The following is a 20,228-nucleotide window of genomic DNA, read 5'->3' on the forward strand; positions in this document are numbered from 1 at the left end:
AAAAGTATTACAAATATTTAATAAAAGTGATCTATACAACTTGTGTGCTATTTTCAAAAGCCATGATAACTTTGTATAAGGAACAGGATGAATAACGATTTATGGTTGAATTATCGCTTTAAACTTGTTGGATAGATGAGTATTGCCAACACAAGTTGTGTTGATGCATTTTGATGTGTGTAAATGGAGCTCCAACTGTGAATCAATAGATCAACACTGGACAAAAAGCCCCATAGATATAATGCTTGACCTTAAAAAGAGTCCAGAGAGCAATTAAATAATGAATTTGCACTGTAACACTTTATTTTCTCCATAAATTATGCAGGTATGGAGTCATGAACGTGGGCTGACCTTTGAACTTTCCGCTTTCCAACAGCGCCCCCGACTCCTCCAGTGAGAAGAACTCCTCAACGGACACAAAGTTATAGTCGACTCCCGAGATCTCGCCGTCTCGTGGCTGTCTAGTCGTACCTGCGGGTGACATCGTACAGAAAGGGACATGTTAAATACAGCAAGTCCAAATAAGTTACACAATTATTGACGGATCGCTGACCCGCACTTCGGCTCAATGTGTGTGCATGTGTGTGTGCTGCCAGATTAAGATGGCATTTTATCCCCTCTCCATCCAGCCTTGACTGACAAGTTAACAGAGCTATGAACAGCCCAGACCAATTACAGCGATCCAGCCTCGAAAATCTGACACGGCCCTCCCTCTCTCCGCAGGCTTTGAAACGGCTCCACACTGACACAACATCAATCACAAATTCTTTATCACTCTATACCACACACACACACGCACAGATCCTACCTCCTTTCCGCTTCAATATCTCTAATTAAGAGTCTGATAAGCGAAATCCCCCAGTACATCACAACATGAGCATTAGTCCCAGCACTTACACACTTGCAGAGTGCTGGACCTCAAGAGTGGTGTGTGTGTGTGTGTGTGTGTGTGTGTGTGTGTGTGTGTGTGTGTGTGTGTGTGTGTATTGATATTTTCACCCGCAGCTCACACAGCCAGAGGCGTACTGGAATGATTAGACCGTATTACTAACCGCCGCCACACCCACCACACGTCAATCTCAGATAGACAAGAGGACACTCGGAGCGAGGACAGGGAAATGCAGCGTCTGTCTAATTTAAGGCTGGCCTCAAGGGTGTGTGTGGGAGCATATGTGTGTACAAAATTAAGCAATGCCTAATGCACATTAAACGAGTGGATTCTGGGCAAAAATACTGCTGTGAATGGTGTATAATAGGAAAGGTCTGTACATAGCACGTGTTATGCATTTGCAAACTGCAGGTCGGGATGTTTGCGCAACCGCGTGTTCATTTAATAATCAGTAATATACACAATGAGTTTATTGACGTTAGCATAGATCATTCTGAAGATAAGCACACTGCTGTGTTTAACAGATGTAAAAATCAAAGTGGCAGGCCGTTCGCGGTTTGGACGGTATCGAGTGGGTTTCTTCCGTGCCAGTGGACATGTAACGAGATGGATAGATGGTTAATAGATGTGAGAAATGAAAGATCAAACATTGTGCTGTATACAAATGCATGCTAGAAAAGAAGCCAAACACAATTCAATATGCAAATATTATAAGGACAATATGCGAAATAAGGACAAGCAAAAACTTCTTCTGTCTTATAGTTTTTTAAAGGTGGAAATTTGCTAATAAACAGGCAATAAAATGTGTTCTATATGGAAGCTGGTTTCTTAAAAATAAAATAATATGATGTGAGCTTATTTCTCCTGATTGTGCTGTTGTATCACACAATTTAAATCATACTTTCCAATAAATGTGACTATGTATATCTCATAAAAGTTTTGTCTTTTTTACAAATGTGCAATTTTACAATCACAATTATCTTTATTTCTTCTAATTGATAATTGATTGATATAATATTTATTTCTTCATATCTCAAAATTGTGGCTTTTTTCACATTTTGCACTCTCAAAACTGCATCTCTATATCTTACAATTGCAACTATTTTTCACAATTGGACCTTTATATTTACCAATTGCATTTTACACCTCAGAAATGTGATTTTTTTTTTTCACACTTGCAATTTCACAACTGTATTTTTATATCTCAAAGTTGTCACAGTTTTTCACAATTGTGCCTTTATATCACAAAACTGCAACTTTATTTCTCACGAACAATATCTTTATTAAACAGAAAACGCACTTCACTTTCAACTATACGTTATTACAAGACAAAGAACTGATGAAAACTAAGGGTTTAAAGGAACACGCCAACTTTTTGGGACATTAACTTATTCACCGTATCCCCCAGAGTTAGATAAGTCCATACATACCCTTTTCATCTCCGTGCGTGCCGTAACTCTGTCTGACGCACCCAACGCTAGCCAAGCTTAGCACAAAGACTGCAGGTATACGGCTCCAGCTAGCATACTGCTCCCAATAAATGACAAAATAACGCCAACATTTTCCTATTTACATGTTGTGATTTGTATAGTCACTGCATGTACAAATAACAAGGTCACATGAGACACAGCCATTTTCTAACTGTATACATACTGCTATATTCTCAGAAGACGAAGCACTGCTACTTCTGCGGAGTGATTTGCTCGCAGCGCCTGAGAAGCCCCGTGGTGAGGAGCAGAGAGTTCGCTCAGAGTGTCGCGCTAATCACTCTGTTCCTTTAAATACGCAAAGGATAGTAATTAATGAAACTAATGGTGCCTTAGTTTGGTTTATTCTTGTCGTTAAAGTAGTACGTTTATATATGATAACCATTTGAAGCGTATTGTGTGTTTTATACACAGCGATAATAATAGCCTGTATTTTTACCAAATTCCAGTATCGTCTGCAAGCTGACTATCTATAGCGCAGTGAGTGTTTATATGGTTGTAGCATGCTACAGTGTATAATTTTGGCTTTAATACGATTTACCCAATATAGGCAAGAATAAACCTCCATAAAGAATAATAATAAACTTGTTCTCCATGATTCCGGTTCTCTCAGACAACAAAGCACTTGAATGCAACAAGCTCATAATCACAACTACAGAAGTGGGAGGTTGCACATTTCTGATAGCATGTGAAAGCAGCATAAAACACACCAAAACTAAACAACCCTGACACTCACAACCACTATTATATTTTACTAAGAGGAAAAAATAGAAATGAGAAACAGAAGGGAAAAGCTTGCTCCAAATATTTACAAAGGAGTGCAAGAAAAAAAGCAGAAGGCTACTATTTTGCTATATAAACACTTATCCAACAATCTCTTTGTAGTTAGCATGTTGCTTACTATTACTGTGTTTTTACTTAATATAGCTGCAGTTTTGTATATCTGACTATAAATATCCAGTATAGTGGGATGGCAATGTAGAGTTACAAATATATTCAGTGGCACAGAGAGAGAGAGAAAAAAATGTTTCTGGTCACCGAAATAGACTTGGGAGGTAAACAACAGCTTGCTACTACAAATATGCTACAATTGCAAACCTAAAATATTCTTCTACAAACCCTCTGTTATTTTGAAAGTCTACAAATATCAGCACATTCCCAGAGGCTCACAGGGTTGGCAGTGGTATCACAATCCTCACAGACACTATAGACAAGCTCAGTGTGAATAATTCTCTCAGAGCTCCAGCTAAGTGATTGAAGCACACATCAGAGACACCGAGAACACATTAGGACTCTCACCCTCCATGAATTAGTGATGAGCTCATTAATTGATTGCCAGGTGTTCCTGACCCTGCGTGTCATAACGGTGACCTTCTAAAAATAACCCCACGCTGACCTCAGCAAACCCAAGGTCCTTCTTATGACAGATTGAGACCTACAGCAAGAGTGACACTTCAGTTCACACGCACTCACTCAAACAAACCCGCACTCAGCAGAAGTCTTCCTTTAACACGAGTACAGGGGAATTCAGCAGGGCGCACTGATACATCTTATTTCCACTTTGGTGAAGGACCACAAATTATGCTCAAGGCACACACAAAGCAAATGAATGACAAACACACGATGCCAAAGGGAAAATTATGTAACTCGAATACGTTTGTGATGATTCGGTTTAGCAGCACTGATGTATAAAAGAGTTTCAAAATAATTTTACTTTTTAAAACAATCAATAGTTGATTTTGAAAGTTCACTGCACACAATACAAAAGCAGAGTGATCTGTGCAGTGTGCAACCTATTCTCTAAAGAGACCCCCTCTTTACTTACCCATTATAAAAGCCATTTAATTTGATTCTATTGCATGAATAATTGATAAACGGCCGACCGTTTCTTAATTCCTTTAAGCGGTTTAATCCTTTATGTCCTGCGCTCCTCTTTAGCAGTGGACCATGTGAACTCTCTCTCAGCCCCGCTGCCCCAGTCGATCTCTATTGTTCAATGGCTTTGGTTTAGTTGAACAGCAGCTACATTTGCTTTATTCTAATGTGCCCTCATTTGAAATCGATACAAAATTACTTTTAATATCTGAAAATACTTCTAAAAAACAATGTAGTGGTGGATGGAAACATAGACATACAGTATGGTAAGAATGAATTTACTATGCTAAAAGCTAAAAAAAAATATATTAAAACTAGCTTGTATGCATACTGTTGACCTCTTTATAAACTTAAAATGTGGCATGATGGGATAAACAGCATTAAACAATCCAATCTAGTCAGAAAATACAATCATAAAGTGAATTAAATTCAAAATGAATTATAAGTATACAACTAAAATGTTTGCTGGGGGATTTAAGTGTTCCACTACGTAGACTGTATATTGAATGTATTATCGTAATATATTCTTTGCACACTGTCCTCCTCCTGCCTACAGCTATATGAGACAGACATTATGTAACAATGGTCTGATACTGTCATACACTCTCTAAAACAGTCATTATACAGTCATTTGAGTTAGAGAGCAGATTTGTTGTCTACGGACTTATAAAGGAGCAGTCACGTTTACTGTTCAGGAAATTTTCACAGGTAAAATCCAATCATTGCAATAGGAATCCATGCAATCAGGAATTTCTCATGTGCAGTGTTGGGGGGTAACGCATTACACGAGTTATGTAATCAGATTACTTTTTCAAGTAACTAGTAAAGTAACGCATTACTTTTAAATTAACAACAAAATATCGGAGTTAGTTTTTCAAAAAAGTAACGCAAGTTACATTGTTTTACCATGACTGACACTGACAGCTCTCCAGTCCCCATATGTTGAGAGAAATCCAAAGTAAGTGCAGAGATGTTGTGGGAGCTGTGTAAACAGGATACAGTCATGGCCAAAATTGTTGGCACCCCTGGTAAATATGATCAAAACTGGCTGTAAAAAATAAATATGCATTGTTTATCCTTTTGATCTTTCATTAAAAAAATTGGCAAAATTCTAACTTTTCATTGAAGCAAGAGAATTGAAAGTGAGGCTAAATCACATTATGAAATAAATGTTTTTCTCCAAAACATGTTGGCCACAATTATTGGCACCCTTTTATTAAATACTTTTTGCAACCTCCTTTTGCCAAGATAACAGCTCTGAGTTTTCTCCTATAATGCCTGATGAGTTTGGAGAACACCTGACAAGAGATCAGAGACCATTCCTCCATACAGAATCTCTCCAGATCCTTCAGATTCCCAGATCCATGTTGGTGCTTCTTCTCTTCAGTTCAGCCCACTCATTTTCTATAGGGTTCAGGCCAGGGACAGGGATGGCCATTGCAGATCTTGGTTTTGGGCTCAGTGACCCATTTTTGTTTTGATTTTGATATTTGTTTTTGGATCACTGTCCTGTTGGAAGATCCAAACATGGCCCGTTATAAGATTTCTAGCCCCGGCTGTTAGGTTTCGATTTTTTATCTGTTGGTATTTGATCCAATCCATGATGCCATGTATCTGAACAAGATGTCCAGGACCTCTGGCAGAAAATTAGGCCCACAGCAGTAAAGATACAGCAGAGTATTTCATTTTACACATGGGGTACTTTTTTATCCCTGTGTGCACCAAACCCATCAAAAAGCTATTTTTTTGGTTCCTCTGTCCATAGAACCCGTCCCGTTTGAAGTGCCAGTCGTGTCAGGTACTTTTCAAACGTTCTATGGACAGAGGAACCAAAAAAATAGCTTTTTTGGCAGCAAACACTTAAGATGGGTTTGGTGCACACAGGGATAAAAAAGTACCCCATGTGTAAAATGAAATACTCTGCTGTATCTTTAGTGCTGTGGGCCTAATTTTCTGCCAGAGGTCCTGGACATCTTGTTCAGATACATGGCATCATGGATTGGATCAAATACCAACAGATAAAAAATCGAAACCTTAACAGCCGGGGCTAGAAATCTTATAACGGGCCATGTTTGGATCTTCCAACAGGACAGTGATCCAAAAACAAATATCAAAATCAAAACAAAAATGGGTCACTGAGCACAAAACCAAGATCTGCAATGGCCATCCCAGTCCCTGGCCTGAACCCTATAGAAAATGAGTGGGCTGAACTGAAGAGAAGAAGCACCAACATGGATCTGGGAATCTGAAGGATCTGGAGAGATTCTGTATGGAGGAATGGTCTCTGATCTCTTGTCAGGTGTTCTCCAAACTCATCAGGCATTATAGGAGAAAACTCAGAGCTGTTATCTTGGCAAAAGGAGGTTGCAAAAAGTATTTAATAAAAGGGTGTCAATAATTGTGGCCAACATGTTTTGGAGAAAAACATTTATTTCATAATGTGATTTAGCCCCACTTTCAATTCTCTTGCTTCAATGAAAGGTTAGAATTTTGCCAATTTTTTGAATGAAAGATCAAAAGGATAAACAATGCAGATTTATTTTTTACAGCCAGTTTTGATCATATTTACCAGGGGTGCCAACAATTTTGGCCATGACTGTACTAATAAGCATGATGGTTGGTTATATTTATTGTGGTTCTAGACTAAATCTGAGCATGCGTTTACTCATCTCACTTGCACAAAAACAGATTCCGTATTCCTCAAAAAGAATAAAGAGAGTGCAAACTCAGAATATTAAACAAACATGCCATAATTAAATGTTAAATAACACAAATATACTGTATATATTTAATCTCACTTTATGACCCAATGTCTTTGCTGCTGACCTTTGATGATCCAATCCAACCATACTACTAAGCAAAAGTTACTTTAGATAAATAACATTTATGTTTCTTTTTGTTTAAGTGCTAAAGTAAGAGTGTTGAACTTTTTTCTCCTGCATCCTATTCTTCTTCAATCCAGAATAGCAGCACAGATGAAAGGTTTGAGCTGCGTCTTGTACTGTACAAGCCTGAATTTGCATTTCCTTCTGCCTGTAATTCAGTTAGTTATTTTTTTTAGGGAGAAACGCAATATTGTAACACATTACTTTTAAAAGTAACTTACTCCAACACTGCACATGAGGGCAAAAGATTTTCACGCACAGATTTAGCATCGGATTCAAGTTGGTCCTACAAATTTGTTGCACTACCCAAAAAAGAGTGCTGCCTGGTTTGAAAGTTACTTCATACATTGCTACCTTAACAATGGACCTTTTAAATGAAATGTTGCAGACATTTCACAGTTGTGAACGCACCTTCAGGCAACATCATAATAAAAATAGAACCTAAAAAGTGACCAATTTAGAATCTAACTCTATTAGGTGCAACTCTCAGCATCACAACTGATTTTGATAATAGCATGTTGCTAAGCTAGGTTGCTAAGTGTGATTCTATTAACTCTTTCCTGGCAACTTTTTTTTTTTTAAACGCTGGCGGGGAAAGATTTAAGCATAAAATTACATCACAAACAAATACTGGGAAACTACATATTGAATTAGATGAAAGGCCGTATTTTTAAATACATCATATTTAGGCAGTGGCTATTTAAAGAAACTATGCTATTTACCATGAGCGTGAACAGTGGTGGATACCATGTGCATGTGTGTAAACAGATACAAATAGCATCATATTTACACTAAGTGCAAATAGTGACAGATGATATTCATACAAAGTGTAAATAGAAATGATATGCTGTTTGTACCAAGGGTAAATTATCCAAGCAATGGTGGACAGAGTTAGCGAAAATAGCCTTTGGTTGGCAATTTGCACTTAGTGTAAATGGACACTGCATTTATAATCTTGGATATTCTTGGAATGCCCGTCTATCGAAAGAATACATGCATTATTTCGCCTTTAAATTTGTGGCAAAGAGACAGCGAGTCAACACAATTCAGTGGCTTAAAGATTACATAAACCAAATATGCTCACCATAACATAACATATTTTACCTAGTAAAAACCAGCATTTAACATTTTTGTCAGTAGATTCAAGGTCAGGCTTTGACTCTGGTCATTTGCATTGATTTATTTATTAAATTTTTGACCTTAGATCAAGGCGTGATGGTTTACGAATTCATGTCGCCCCAATTACTGTCAACATTACTGCTGCATATATTGGACAGGTAAAGTATGACTACCAAGCTGGAGGCATGCAGACTGTTTACTCTGCTATTTTCCATCTCTGTCAGATGAAACTAAAGCTCCCAGCCGGAGGCCTCGGCAGGCCTTCCTGTCTACTCTACTTAGCCAAACTAAAGCCCCTTCAGGGTCAGGCAGAGTGATTTGCACAGCTATTCTACATTGTGTGAAAAAAATAGCAAATTCTGTCATTGTTTACTTGCCCATATGCCGTTCCAAACCTGCATGACGTTCTTTCTTATAAGTGAAGAAGCATTTTTCCACACAATGAAAGGGGATGGTTTGGGACAAGGGACAACCATCATTCACTTTCATTGTATGGAAAAGAGCAGCTTGGACATTCTGCTAGATAGCAGGTATAATAAGAAAGCATTTGGCTCTTGTGTCTGAACGACGTGTTTGAGATCAGTAGAGCTGACAGAGCTGGTCTCAGAGTACAAGAAATGTATAAAAGCCAAAACTGTAACAAGCAAGAGAGTGAAAAGATGTGATATGAAAAGAAACTGCTGACAAAATAAAAAAAATGTGCTTATAAATGTATACTACACCTGGCAGAACCGCATTACAATAGCTCTGTTATTATTACTAACAGTACACCTATATTATTGTCATTATACCACAATATTTACTATATCACAGTGAATTAAAGTTTATTATCAAATGACCTGTGTTTTGCACTGAAGTGAGAATAATCTTTATTTGGTCATTTATAGGCTGTTTTGCGAGTTAAATATGTATTATTGAATGGGGTATGTTGCATTAAAATGGCTGTGAGTTATTTACAGTATGCAGCAATAGACGTTTATTCAAGTGGGCTATTAGTATTCTTCATTTGAACTAAAAAAAGAGAGAAAGTATACTTTCAGTCTACTTTTTATGTACTTCAGAAATATACTTAGGGTTAGGGTAAAATTACAATTAAGTATACTTGACTTATACTGACAGAAAAATATAACCCACTGTTTCACAGACAAGGCTTGAGTCGTGTCCCGGACTGAAATGCATGTTTGAGCTGTTTTAACTGAAAGCAACTTACACACACAATATCTTAAAATATGTCACTGCCCTTGTTTTGTCTCAAGATGCACAACAGTAATGCTTTTTTTTTCTAAGGCACATTTATAAAAGCTACTTAAATGTCCCAGCTGAACTAAGGCCTAATCCTGGCTTAATCGAAACCCTGTCTATGGTGTGAATGGGTTCAATGAAAGTCTCAGTCTGATGATGATAATGCTGATAATGATAAATAATTTAAAAAATGTGGCACTTTAAAATAATAGTAATGTTATGTGTTACTTTGCATTTAAGCAATGATGTAAAATAATAATACATGTTTTTTAGGAGAAACACAATAATATAAAACATTACTTTTAAAAGTAATGTTATCCAACACTGGTGATTACAAAGCAAATCATTGGTTTAGGCATGTTGTGAATCTAGCTTTTTGTACATGCTTTAGTAATTGTATGATGCCCCATCGATTTCAGGAACACTTTAGACAGTATAAGAATGAGAAAACAGAGAAAAATAAATAGGCAAAATTAAGCGAGTGACAAATAAAAGAAGCTACAAGGAAGAGTAAGGAAGATGGCCGTCGAGTGGACTGACTCTGATAACTGCAGAGGTCATGGTCAGTTTCCTCTGACCAAATCCATGTCCTTTAAAGCTTTGACTGCCTTGTGATGATTATTCATAATCTAAACTCTGTTCATATCATAATAGAATCAGCTTTTTAAAATGCAATCCGTCTGTCTGGAAAATTACGCTGTGAAATCAGTCTTATTGTGATAATCAGATACAGTATCTTGAATATATCATCAAAGAGGGTTCAAAGTAACTTCTTCAATGATAATTTTGCCCAAATATTGCATGATTTTAACTGAAGCCTTGTTCAGACTGTCAGAAATCTAATTTTTGTGCATTTCTTAGTGGAATCTGATCATATTTAGTATGTGTGAACATCAAAAAAATGAAAAAAGATTCCAATCAGATAAACAAATAATCAGATTTGGACTGACAGTGTGAACGTAGCCATATAGTGTTGTCCGGAAGTTAAAACATAACAGATGACAAACTGCACAATGGCTACAATTATCACACATCAGCAGCTGAAACATCTGTCAACATCTCTGTTTGTACAAACTGCTTGTTCTCTCTAGGACTGAGTGTAGAAAGTTAAGGTGAGGGCAACATTGAGAATTGAAAGTATCTAGCTGTAGGGGCCTTCCACATTCAGCAGACTGAGATAAAGAGAAAAAAATAACCAGAACAGTGTGTTTTGTGTGTTCACTGTCCTGTGTAAGTATTTGAATAATTCATGTTTGAGGGTGTCCATGTGAGAGCAGCACGTGTGAATCTTGAAGTGCGTTGCTAAATCCCAAATGAAGCTTATGTGTGTTTTGGAAGAGCCAAAGACAAGCTCAAAGGCATCCCTGTAGTTATTGTTTATGTGTGTGTGTGTGTGTGTGTGTGTGTGTGTGTGTGTGTGTGTGTGTGTGTGTGTGTGTGTGTGTGTGTGTGTGTGTGTGTGTGTGTGTGTGTGTGTGTGTGTGTGTGTGTGTGTGTCTCAGCAAGCAGAATGGCACACGGCAGGCAGCGTCAAGCTCGAAATGACCTACTTCACTATAAATCACTATAAATCAGAGATTACCCCACTCAAGTCTACGCTATGTTTAAAACACACTCCCACACACGCTCAAACACGTGTGCAGAGCCAGACCATGCAGCACCGTGTCCGAACTACGAGAACTGACTGAAAACTTTTCGAACAATGAAAGAGAAAAACAGAGAGCCAGCATCACCAGGAAGTTCCCAAAGTAGCCACAGATGTTTTACAATGTAAACAAAGTCCCTTTGAGGAAAGTCAGTTCACTCTGTGGGCGGCCATATTGGTAACACCTCACACTCTAAGAAAAAAAAGGTACATAAGTTGTAAAAAATGTACACCTCTGTAACTTTTAGACTTAAAAAAATGCATATTAGTACCTTAAAGGTACATATTAGTACCTAAAGTGTACATATTAGAATCTGAGTGTACAGCCAGCTCCAATCAAATTGAGTGAGGAAAGGCTAAACTCTCTGAAACTGTTTATCAAGATTCTGTTTCAATAACATATTTCAAATCAGCAATAAAAGCTTTGATGTAAAAAAAAACAAATTCGCTTTATTTTTTTAGCTCAAATAACACTATAAACCTTTAGGGTTATCTAGTTTTTTAGGGTTATCTGGTGCATTATAGAACAAACAAAAAGGCGATTGGCTCTTTTAACTTAAAGGTGGGACTTATGATTTCACAAGAACAACATCTCATGGCAATTCGTACTGTAACGATTTTGCGTTTGCCATATTAGTGGCTAATTCATATGAATTTGTACAATTTCAATCAAATTTTTTCATACAATCTGCATATAGCCGAGTGACTGTTAGCTTTATGGATAGGGTTAGGGCTGGACCTCCATGCTTTTTTTCAAAAAGTCTTACATTTTCATATGATTCATGCTATACAGGTTCATGCAAAATCGCCACCTCATTATATCTTGTGAGATCGGTTTGTTATTTTCTACAAGTGGTCTATCTCCCCCTCCTTGTACCGTCTGGTAATAATTCCACTGTAAAAACCAGCAGAACTTCATCTACTTAACAAAAGCTTATGATTTTGATAGAGGTTAATCCACATCTATGTCTTATCACTGCACAAAGATTAAAATGGGAAAGAAATTACTCAAAATATAATTAGGATTTTAAAGCTCAGGATAAAGGGCACAGAAAAATGAAAGCAACAGGGAGTTGAGCGGTAAAGAGGTTGTGAAAGAGAGACGCCTGATAGAAAAGAGCGTGAAAAGTGAAGTGAAAAGCATGGAAATGTTATGAGGCCATATTCAACAGTTCTCTCTCACAGAGCATGGAGATATGCCTCACTTTTATTCAAAACATCACTGCCCATATTAAAGGATTATAAAGAATAAAAACGGTATAACACTCTTTGACACTCCGCAGGAAAAATAACAGCATGTTGGGTTTGGAATGACATGAGGGTGTCATCATGTAAATAATGACGGAAAATTTATTTTTGCTACAACTATTGCTTTGCTAACTAACTTTCACCTTCCCCTACTCTTGTCTCTCTTTTCATTCTCTCGCATCCTTCCTTTCTTGTCGCAGTGAAGCCAGTTGGAGCTGTCGACACCTGCTCACTATTAAACGGATCACACGCCAATTAACACTTCATCAGAAAAACTGCAGTACCTTGAGCTCGATCAGCCCGCGTGCAAGATGTTAAGTGCTGTTGCATGAAATAACAAGCTCATTTTCCAGTAGTTTATCGGGTTGTTTAAACGTATGTGCATGTGTGTTTAACCATGAAAAATTACACATAAAATCTCTGACAGCAGTGAAATGAAATGGAGCAGATGGAGACTTTTCCTTTAGTCTTCTGCTTCACAGATTAGTCTTTAAGAAAAATAGATCATAAAATGTATACAAAATAAAAAAAGATTAGAAATAAAACAAAAAGATTTTTAAAATGCACTCAAACAAATCTTCAAATCCTTCTAAAATCCCTCAATCCTTCTAAAATAAAATGATTTGAGTTAGGCTATCCACATGAATTTTATTGTATATTCTATGAAGTATAAATAGTTTCAAAATAGTGATATATTTATGGTGAATATAAATAATGTATCATTTGTTTCTAATTTAATTTTAAAAGAAAAGGCTGAGACAAAGTGGACAGGCACTATCAAAACATATCTCTGTTTGTTTGAGCACTGAGATTTGGCAACAGCTCAACCAATAATGTGAGATAGGGGTGGAGCTATCTGTTTGTCTGGCCAATGACAGAAGTGGTTTGGGAAACCTGTCTGGAAATCAGTAACTATTCTGTTTGTGGCACTAGTGACAATTGGATATAGACAGACATAAATCCTCCTCCATCCTAGCTAACAAAAACATGTTCTAAAACAGTTTGCTAACATTATTATTAAACGGATAGTTCACTTTAAAATGAAAATTCTGTCATCATATACTCACCCTCAAGTTGTTTCAAACCTGTATGAATTTCTTTCTTCTGCTGAACACAAAGAAAGATATTTTGAAAAATGTCAGTAACCAAACAGTTACCAGGTCCCATTGACTTCCATAGTATTTTTTTTTTCCTACTATGGAAGTCAATGGGACCTGGTAACTGTTTGGTTACTGACATTTTTCAAAATATCTTCCTTTGTGTTCAGCAGAAGAAAGAAATTCATACAGGTTTGAAACAACTTGAGGGTGAGTATATGATGACAGAATTTTCATTTTAAAGTGAACTATTCCTTTAAGTTATGAAAATGTTATTTCTGAGCGTTAAAAAACAGACGAACATCCAACAAAAAGAAAACGTTCCATGAATTATGTAAAGATAATGTTTTTGTGCAGCGTTTTGAGAACATCATTAAAGACCAGATAACTTTGAACAAACATTCTGTTTCTGGAAAAAAAACATTTGTTTTTCCCTTGAACGTTCCCTGTTAGATGGTATAGGTATATAGATATTTTAATCTCTAAAAGAGCAACTTCTGAACAATCTTTTTTGGGGTACTCACAGGGCACGGCTCTCAAGTAGAGGTTTTCTCGGATCACCTGCTGGAGTTGACTGTCCATGGAACCCGGTGTGAAACATTTGCTCAGGTATAACCTTAGATCCTTGCATAGAGTTGAGCCTAAAAGCAGGACGGATGAGAAATTAGAAAGGGAAAAACAGACAACAAGCAAACAAAAAAACAAACAAACAAACAAACAAACAGAGACATTGTCATTCTTTTAACACACAGTAAGAATATCCCATAAATTAACATTTACAAACGAGGCAATGTGCTTACCCACCTCAAAATCTGCAATTCAAAAAAACTGAAGAGCTTGCGAAAATAAACACACACAGATACATTCTGCCGATTCCCTGGAGGCAGTATTGATTAACCTTTAGATATTAGAGGTGTTTCTAATCAATCAAATGAAGCCAGGGTTGTTCTACCGTTCGGCCAGAACCGCAAAGAAATGCTACTGAAGAGTACAATGAATTCACATTTTTATGGTCAGTATAATGGTGTATCACTCTATGTAGAAACACATTCGGGTTATAATGAAAAGTGTGTGCAGTACAGAGACGTTCTCCCACAAACACACGCACAGCCTTGGATTAAAGTGAAAAATGTCACACACGCAGTCTTGGCACGGCTGGCCAATGCTCCACTCAACATGGCTGATCTCTTTATTTCATCTGCTGTGGTTTATGGTCTCTGATGACAGGCCACTTGGCTGTTATAGATGAACAGAGTGCCTCTCGAACCCATCAAAATGACAGACCCACCCCCACCCAACCTCTCCTCGTAATAAAACACAGCTCACAGTTCTCATAAAGGAACATAAGCCCTGCAACCACATGAGCACACACACACAGCATATACAGTATGAAATGACCGCTATGACATTCTGTAAGGACACTAATGCTGGTCGGCTGTTCTCCTTGAACTTTATTTATCTAATTCAGCCAGGGCTGTGTTTCCCAAAAGCATTGCGAACGCCATTGCCACCACCAATGTTCTCTGCGAACTTCGCTCACGATGCTTTTAGGAAACACAGCCCATATTTATAGTGTTGATTGCATTAGTAAGACTTAAGGATCTGCAAAAAGTATTAAACTTCAGCATGTGCCACATTGTTTATGCTAAGAACATGAATGATGCCTCAAATCATGCGATTCGTTACTTGTCAGAGCATTAAGAACAAGAGAATAAATCCCATGGATTACAAGGAGTGAGCTCTTTTGACTTTGGCCAGTAAGCAACCACAAAGCAACCACCCAGAGCACCATATCAACCACCTAGCAACGCCCAAGCAACCACATAGCAACGCTCTAAACTGCACTCAGTGACCACATAACAATGATTTGACTACTCTCCAGAACATCCCAGTACCATTCCAGGATAGCCAGCAACATTGAACAAAAACACCAATCAGAATACCTCAGCAACAGCATAGCCATCAATCATATATGGTAACTATCCTGACTGCCCTAGTAACGCCCTAGTAACCACATGGCAATGCATTAAACACCACTGAGAACACTTTAGCAACTGTATAGCACAGATCTGGCAACTTGGTGTTTTAATCTCTCTCTTTTTTATGTTTTGCAGTCCTAGTGTGTTCTGTGTGGTTGCTAGAGTGTTGCTAGCCAATTTCCAAAGTGGTTCTGATGCCCTGTTTACACCTGGTGTTAAGATTGGCCGATTGGATCACAAGTAGACGAGGGAGACATATACCCATTTACACCTGGTGTTTTAATCCATCTCTTTTGTCCACTTTCAACCACTTCCGTCCTGATTTCTTCTAGGGGATGTTCTATGGGCAGGTAAATGTAAGGGTTTTCTTCCGATCAATTGGATGAAATAAGCTTGCACAATTTACCTATGAATGCGACCGGAGACGACAGAAAAAACACATGGAGAGCATCAGCTTTCGTTTCTGCTCTGACAGCCGTGAGACCATGCTGAACACTGTGAGTGTGCGAATGATGAGAAAACACTGTGCTTGGTACGTTTTTCATCTTCAAACCAAACTTGGGTCTCCAGCCAAAGTTTAAACACTGTCTGGCTAGCGCGCTTCTCATAGTGTTTATGGATTAGTTCAGTAGGCGGAGAGTTTTTGCGGCTGTTTGAACATATTCAACCACATGAGAGTTTACACTACGAAAGCAATCCGGTCAAATGCATTTTCGACTACCTCTAGAAGTGCTCGAAAGTGGAAAAGCTCAAAACTATTTAGACCAAGTTTACACCTGTATTATTAATTCCACTTGTGATCGGATTGATGAAAACGCATCTTAATACCAGGTGTAAACAGGGACCAAGAATACTGTACTAACCACACATAATTGTTTCAAAAGCCCCTCAGAACACCTTAGCAACCATATAGCAAAGGTCTGGTTGTAACCATTCAGGACACCCTACACTGTAAAAAATGATTTGTTAGTTTGACTCAAAAAAGTAAGTTACCTGGTTGCCTTAAAATTTTGAGTTCATTGAAACTAAAAATGTGAGTTTTTACAACAAGTGATTTTGTTGTTTCAACTATTATTTTGTTATTTCAATCAAAGATTATTTTTTAACTTAACGTTGTTTTGTTGTCATAACTTAAGATTACATATTATATCAACTTATTCAAGCAATCAAAGGAATTAAGTTAACTTACAAATGTAAGTTCACTCAACTTAACCTTAACTACATATAGTTTGTTGTAACAATTAACTGAAAAGTTTACACGGTTGCCTTAAAATTATGAGTTAAATCAACTACATATAGTTTGTTGTAACAATTAACTGAAAAGTTTACACGGTTGCCTTAAAATTATGAGTTAAATCAACTACATATAGTTTGTTGTAACAATTAACTGAAAAGTTTACACAGTTGCCTTAAAATTATGAGTTAAATCAACTTCAACACAACTTAACATGACAAAAACTTTTTTGTTAAAACGAATTCTGGAATAACAGCACAAATAAACCATAACTTTAACATTTATTATAACATTCACACAAATATGAATTCATTGAATTGTCTGACAAGTATATTTTAGTATAAATGAGTATGATAGAATTAACTGCTGCTTCAATAAAAACATTAAAACACATTAAAGCAGCAGGACACAAGCTGTTGCTATAAATGTCAAGCATGTGTGAGAATAAACAAATGCCAGTGTAATGACATTAACATCAGCTTGAATTAAGTGCAATAGAATAAATAAAAATAAAAAAACATTTAATGAACATGACATGAAAATTTCATTTTTCAAATTTCTAAAATCCTTTGCTCAAAACAATATTTTGTCTGTTCAATAAAACAAAACAAGTATTGAGTATGCGAGTATGTACAACCTCATAAAGTGAATGAAATAAGAAAACTGTTGACAAGATAACCACAAAATATCAGGCCAGTGAGGCCACATTTCATAACAAATCTCAACAAATATTAAAAAGCATTTCTCAAACAGCATTAAAAGGGTTAGTTCACCCAAAAAATAAAATTGTCATTACTCACCCTCATGTTGTTCCAAACCTGTAAGACATTTATTCGTCTTTGGAACACAAATTAAGATATTTTTAATAAAATCTGAGAGCTTTTTGTCAATCCATTGACAGTCTATGCAACTACCACTGTCAAGCCCCAGAAAGGTAATAAAGACATCATTGAAGTAATCCATGTGACTCCAGTGGATTAACCTCAAGTTTATGAAGTGACGCGAGTGCTTTGTTTGCTCAAAAAAAAATATATATTTACAAAATATTAATCTATCAATCTCCAACGCACGTTCAAGTTTTTTTTGTGCAAACAAAGCACTCGCTCACTTCATAAACTTGAGGTTAATCCACTGGAGTCACATGGATTACTTCAATGATGTCTTTATTACCTTTCTGGGGCTTGAAAGTGGTAGTTGCATAAACTGTCAATGGATTGACAAAAAGCTCTCAGATTTCATTAAAAATATCTTAATTTGTGTTCCAAAGACAAATGAATGTCTTTCAGGTTTGGAACGACATGAGGGTGAGTAATGACAATTTTAATTTTTGGGTGAAATAACCCTTTAAAACTAACCCTGCAAAGCAGGTTTCTTCATCTATTCCAGATTTTTAAAGGCTTATACCAATTTATAACATTTTATAATGAAAGGGTTAGTTCACCCAAAAATGAAAATTCTGTCAGTAATTACTCACCATCATGTTGTTCCAACTCCGTAAGACTTTCGTTCATCTTCGGAACACAAATTAAGATATGTTTGATTAAATCTGAGAGCTGTCTCACTCCTCCATAGGCTTCTTAAGGGATTGAAACTTGCCAGCCCAGAAAGTTATTAAAAACATCATTAAAATAGTCCAAGTGGCTCAACCATATGTTTATCAAGCGACGAGAATACTTTTTGTGCGCAAAAATAGGGATGGGCATTTTTGTCATTTTCTCATTTCGATCATCAACAGGTCTCAAAAACGAGTAATTAGGGGGGCGGGGCTTGTGCGGGGGGCATGGTGTGTCCGTCATGAAAATGTTAGGAAATGTTACATGTAAGACTGTTACGATAATTAATGTTGACAAATAAAAATATGACATTAAACATGAAAACATGAACGTATGACTAGAAAAAATAACACTATGATGCATCAATGTTTTCGAAAAAGAAACATCTAAAAGGAATAGCTGCTTGAGGTAAAGCTAAAGAGTAAATGATAGTAAACTGAAGCACGTTCTACGACAACCTATGAGATTAATAATCAGATATCCTAGATACAGAACATAAACGTAACATTACAACTTGCATTAACAAATATACTATTTGATATTATATCTGCGCAGCGCGTCTGTGTTGCACGTCACCACGTAGGCTTACTATTGGCCGACGCTGGTCATGTGTGTGACGCGTGTGACGTGCAACACAGACGCGCTGCGCAGATATACTACGCAAATACACTCAGGCCAACGGAAAATATAATGAATAGTGGAATAAAGTCATTAGTTCTGTTTGTTTTTTTGCGCACAAAAAGTATTCTCGTCGCTTGATAAACATACACAAGATATTCAGCATTATAATGAGAACAGGATTGTGATAGAATGTTGTAAATTCTCTGCTTTAGTTGCTCGTGTATCAGCGCGCTGTTAAGGGAATAGCGCATCCAAAATTTCCCTATCAAACCACTGACTGTAAAAAACTAGTTAACATGCGCATTCGCGTCCTTTTGTTCATGCAAGTTGTAATGTTACGTTTATGTTCTGTATCTAGGATATCTGATTATTAATCTCATAGGTTGTCGTAGAACGTGCTTCAGTTTACTATCATTTACTCTTTAGCTTTACCTCAAGAAGCTATTCCTTTTAGATGTTTCTTTTTCGAAAACATTGATGCATCATAGTGTTATTTTTTCTAGTCATACGTTCATGTTTTCATGTTTAATGTCATATTTTTATTTGTCAACATTAATTATCGTAACAGTCTTACATGTAACATTTCCTAACATTTTCATGACGGACACACCATGCCCCCCGCACAAGCCCCGCCCCCCTAATTACTCGTTTTTGAGACCTGTTGATGATCGAAATGAGAAAATGACAAAAATGCCCATCCCTATTTTTGCGCACAAAAAGTATTCTCGTCGCTTGATAAACATATGGTTGAGCCACTTGGACTATTTTAATGATGTTTTTAATAACTTTCTGGGCTGGCAAGTTTCAATCCCTTAAGAAGCCTATGGAGGAGTGAGACAGCTCTCAGATTTAATCAAACATATCTTAATTTGTGTTCCGAAGATGAACGAAAGTCTTACGGGGTTGGAACAATATGATGGTGAGTAATTACTGACAGAATTTTCATTTTTGGGTGAACTAACCCTTTCATTATAAAATGTTATAAATTGGTATAAGCCTTTAAAAATCTGGAATAGATGAAGAAACCTGCTTTGCAGGGTTAGTTTTAAAGGGTTATTTCACCCAAAAATGAAAATTGTCATTACTCACCCTCATGTCGTTCCAAACCTGAAAGACATTCATTTGTCTTTGGAACACAAATTAAGATATTTTTAATGAAATCTGAGAGCTTTTTGTCAATCCATTGACAGTCTATGCAACTACGACTTTCAAGCCCCAGAAAGGTAATAAAGACATCATTGAAGTAATCCATGTGACTCCAGTGGATTAACCTCAAGTTTATGAAGTGAGCGAGTGCTTTGTTTGCACAAAAAAAACTTGAACGTGCGTTGGAGATTGATAGATTAATATTTTG

At 36.9% G+C, this 20,228-nt stretch overlaps 1 protein-coding gene across 9 annotated transcripts in view; it reads right to left on the minus strand.

The window, feature by feature from the left end:
- The window catches only part of magixb (MAGI family member, X-linked b), a 99,984-nt gene that overhangs the window by 48,936 nt on the left and 30,820 nt on the right, over window positions 1-20,228 (minus strand). For 8 of the 9 annotated variants that reach the window (XM_079637442.1, XM_079637441.1, XM_079637440.1 and 5 more), the window contains exons 3-4: window positions 14,012-14,128; window positions 352-471 (exon numbers count right to left, since the gene is read on the minus strand). In XM_079637442.1, the coding sequence (XP_079493568.1) occupies window positions 352-471; window positions 14,012-14,128 (237 nt within the window). Of the gene's footprint in view, window positions 1-351; window positions 472-4,201; window positions 4,303-14,011; window positions 14,129-20,228 lie in introns of those variants that run through there. The other variant, XM_079637444.1, reaches the window with a different exon arrangement.

This window comes from Phoxinus phoxinus (genome assembly GCF_949152265.1).
Source record: "Phoxinus phoxinus genome assembly, chromosome: 15".
NCBI lineage: Eukaryota > Metazoa > Chordata > Actinopteri > Cypriniformes > Leuciscidae > Phoxinus > Phoxinus phoxinus.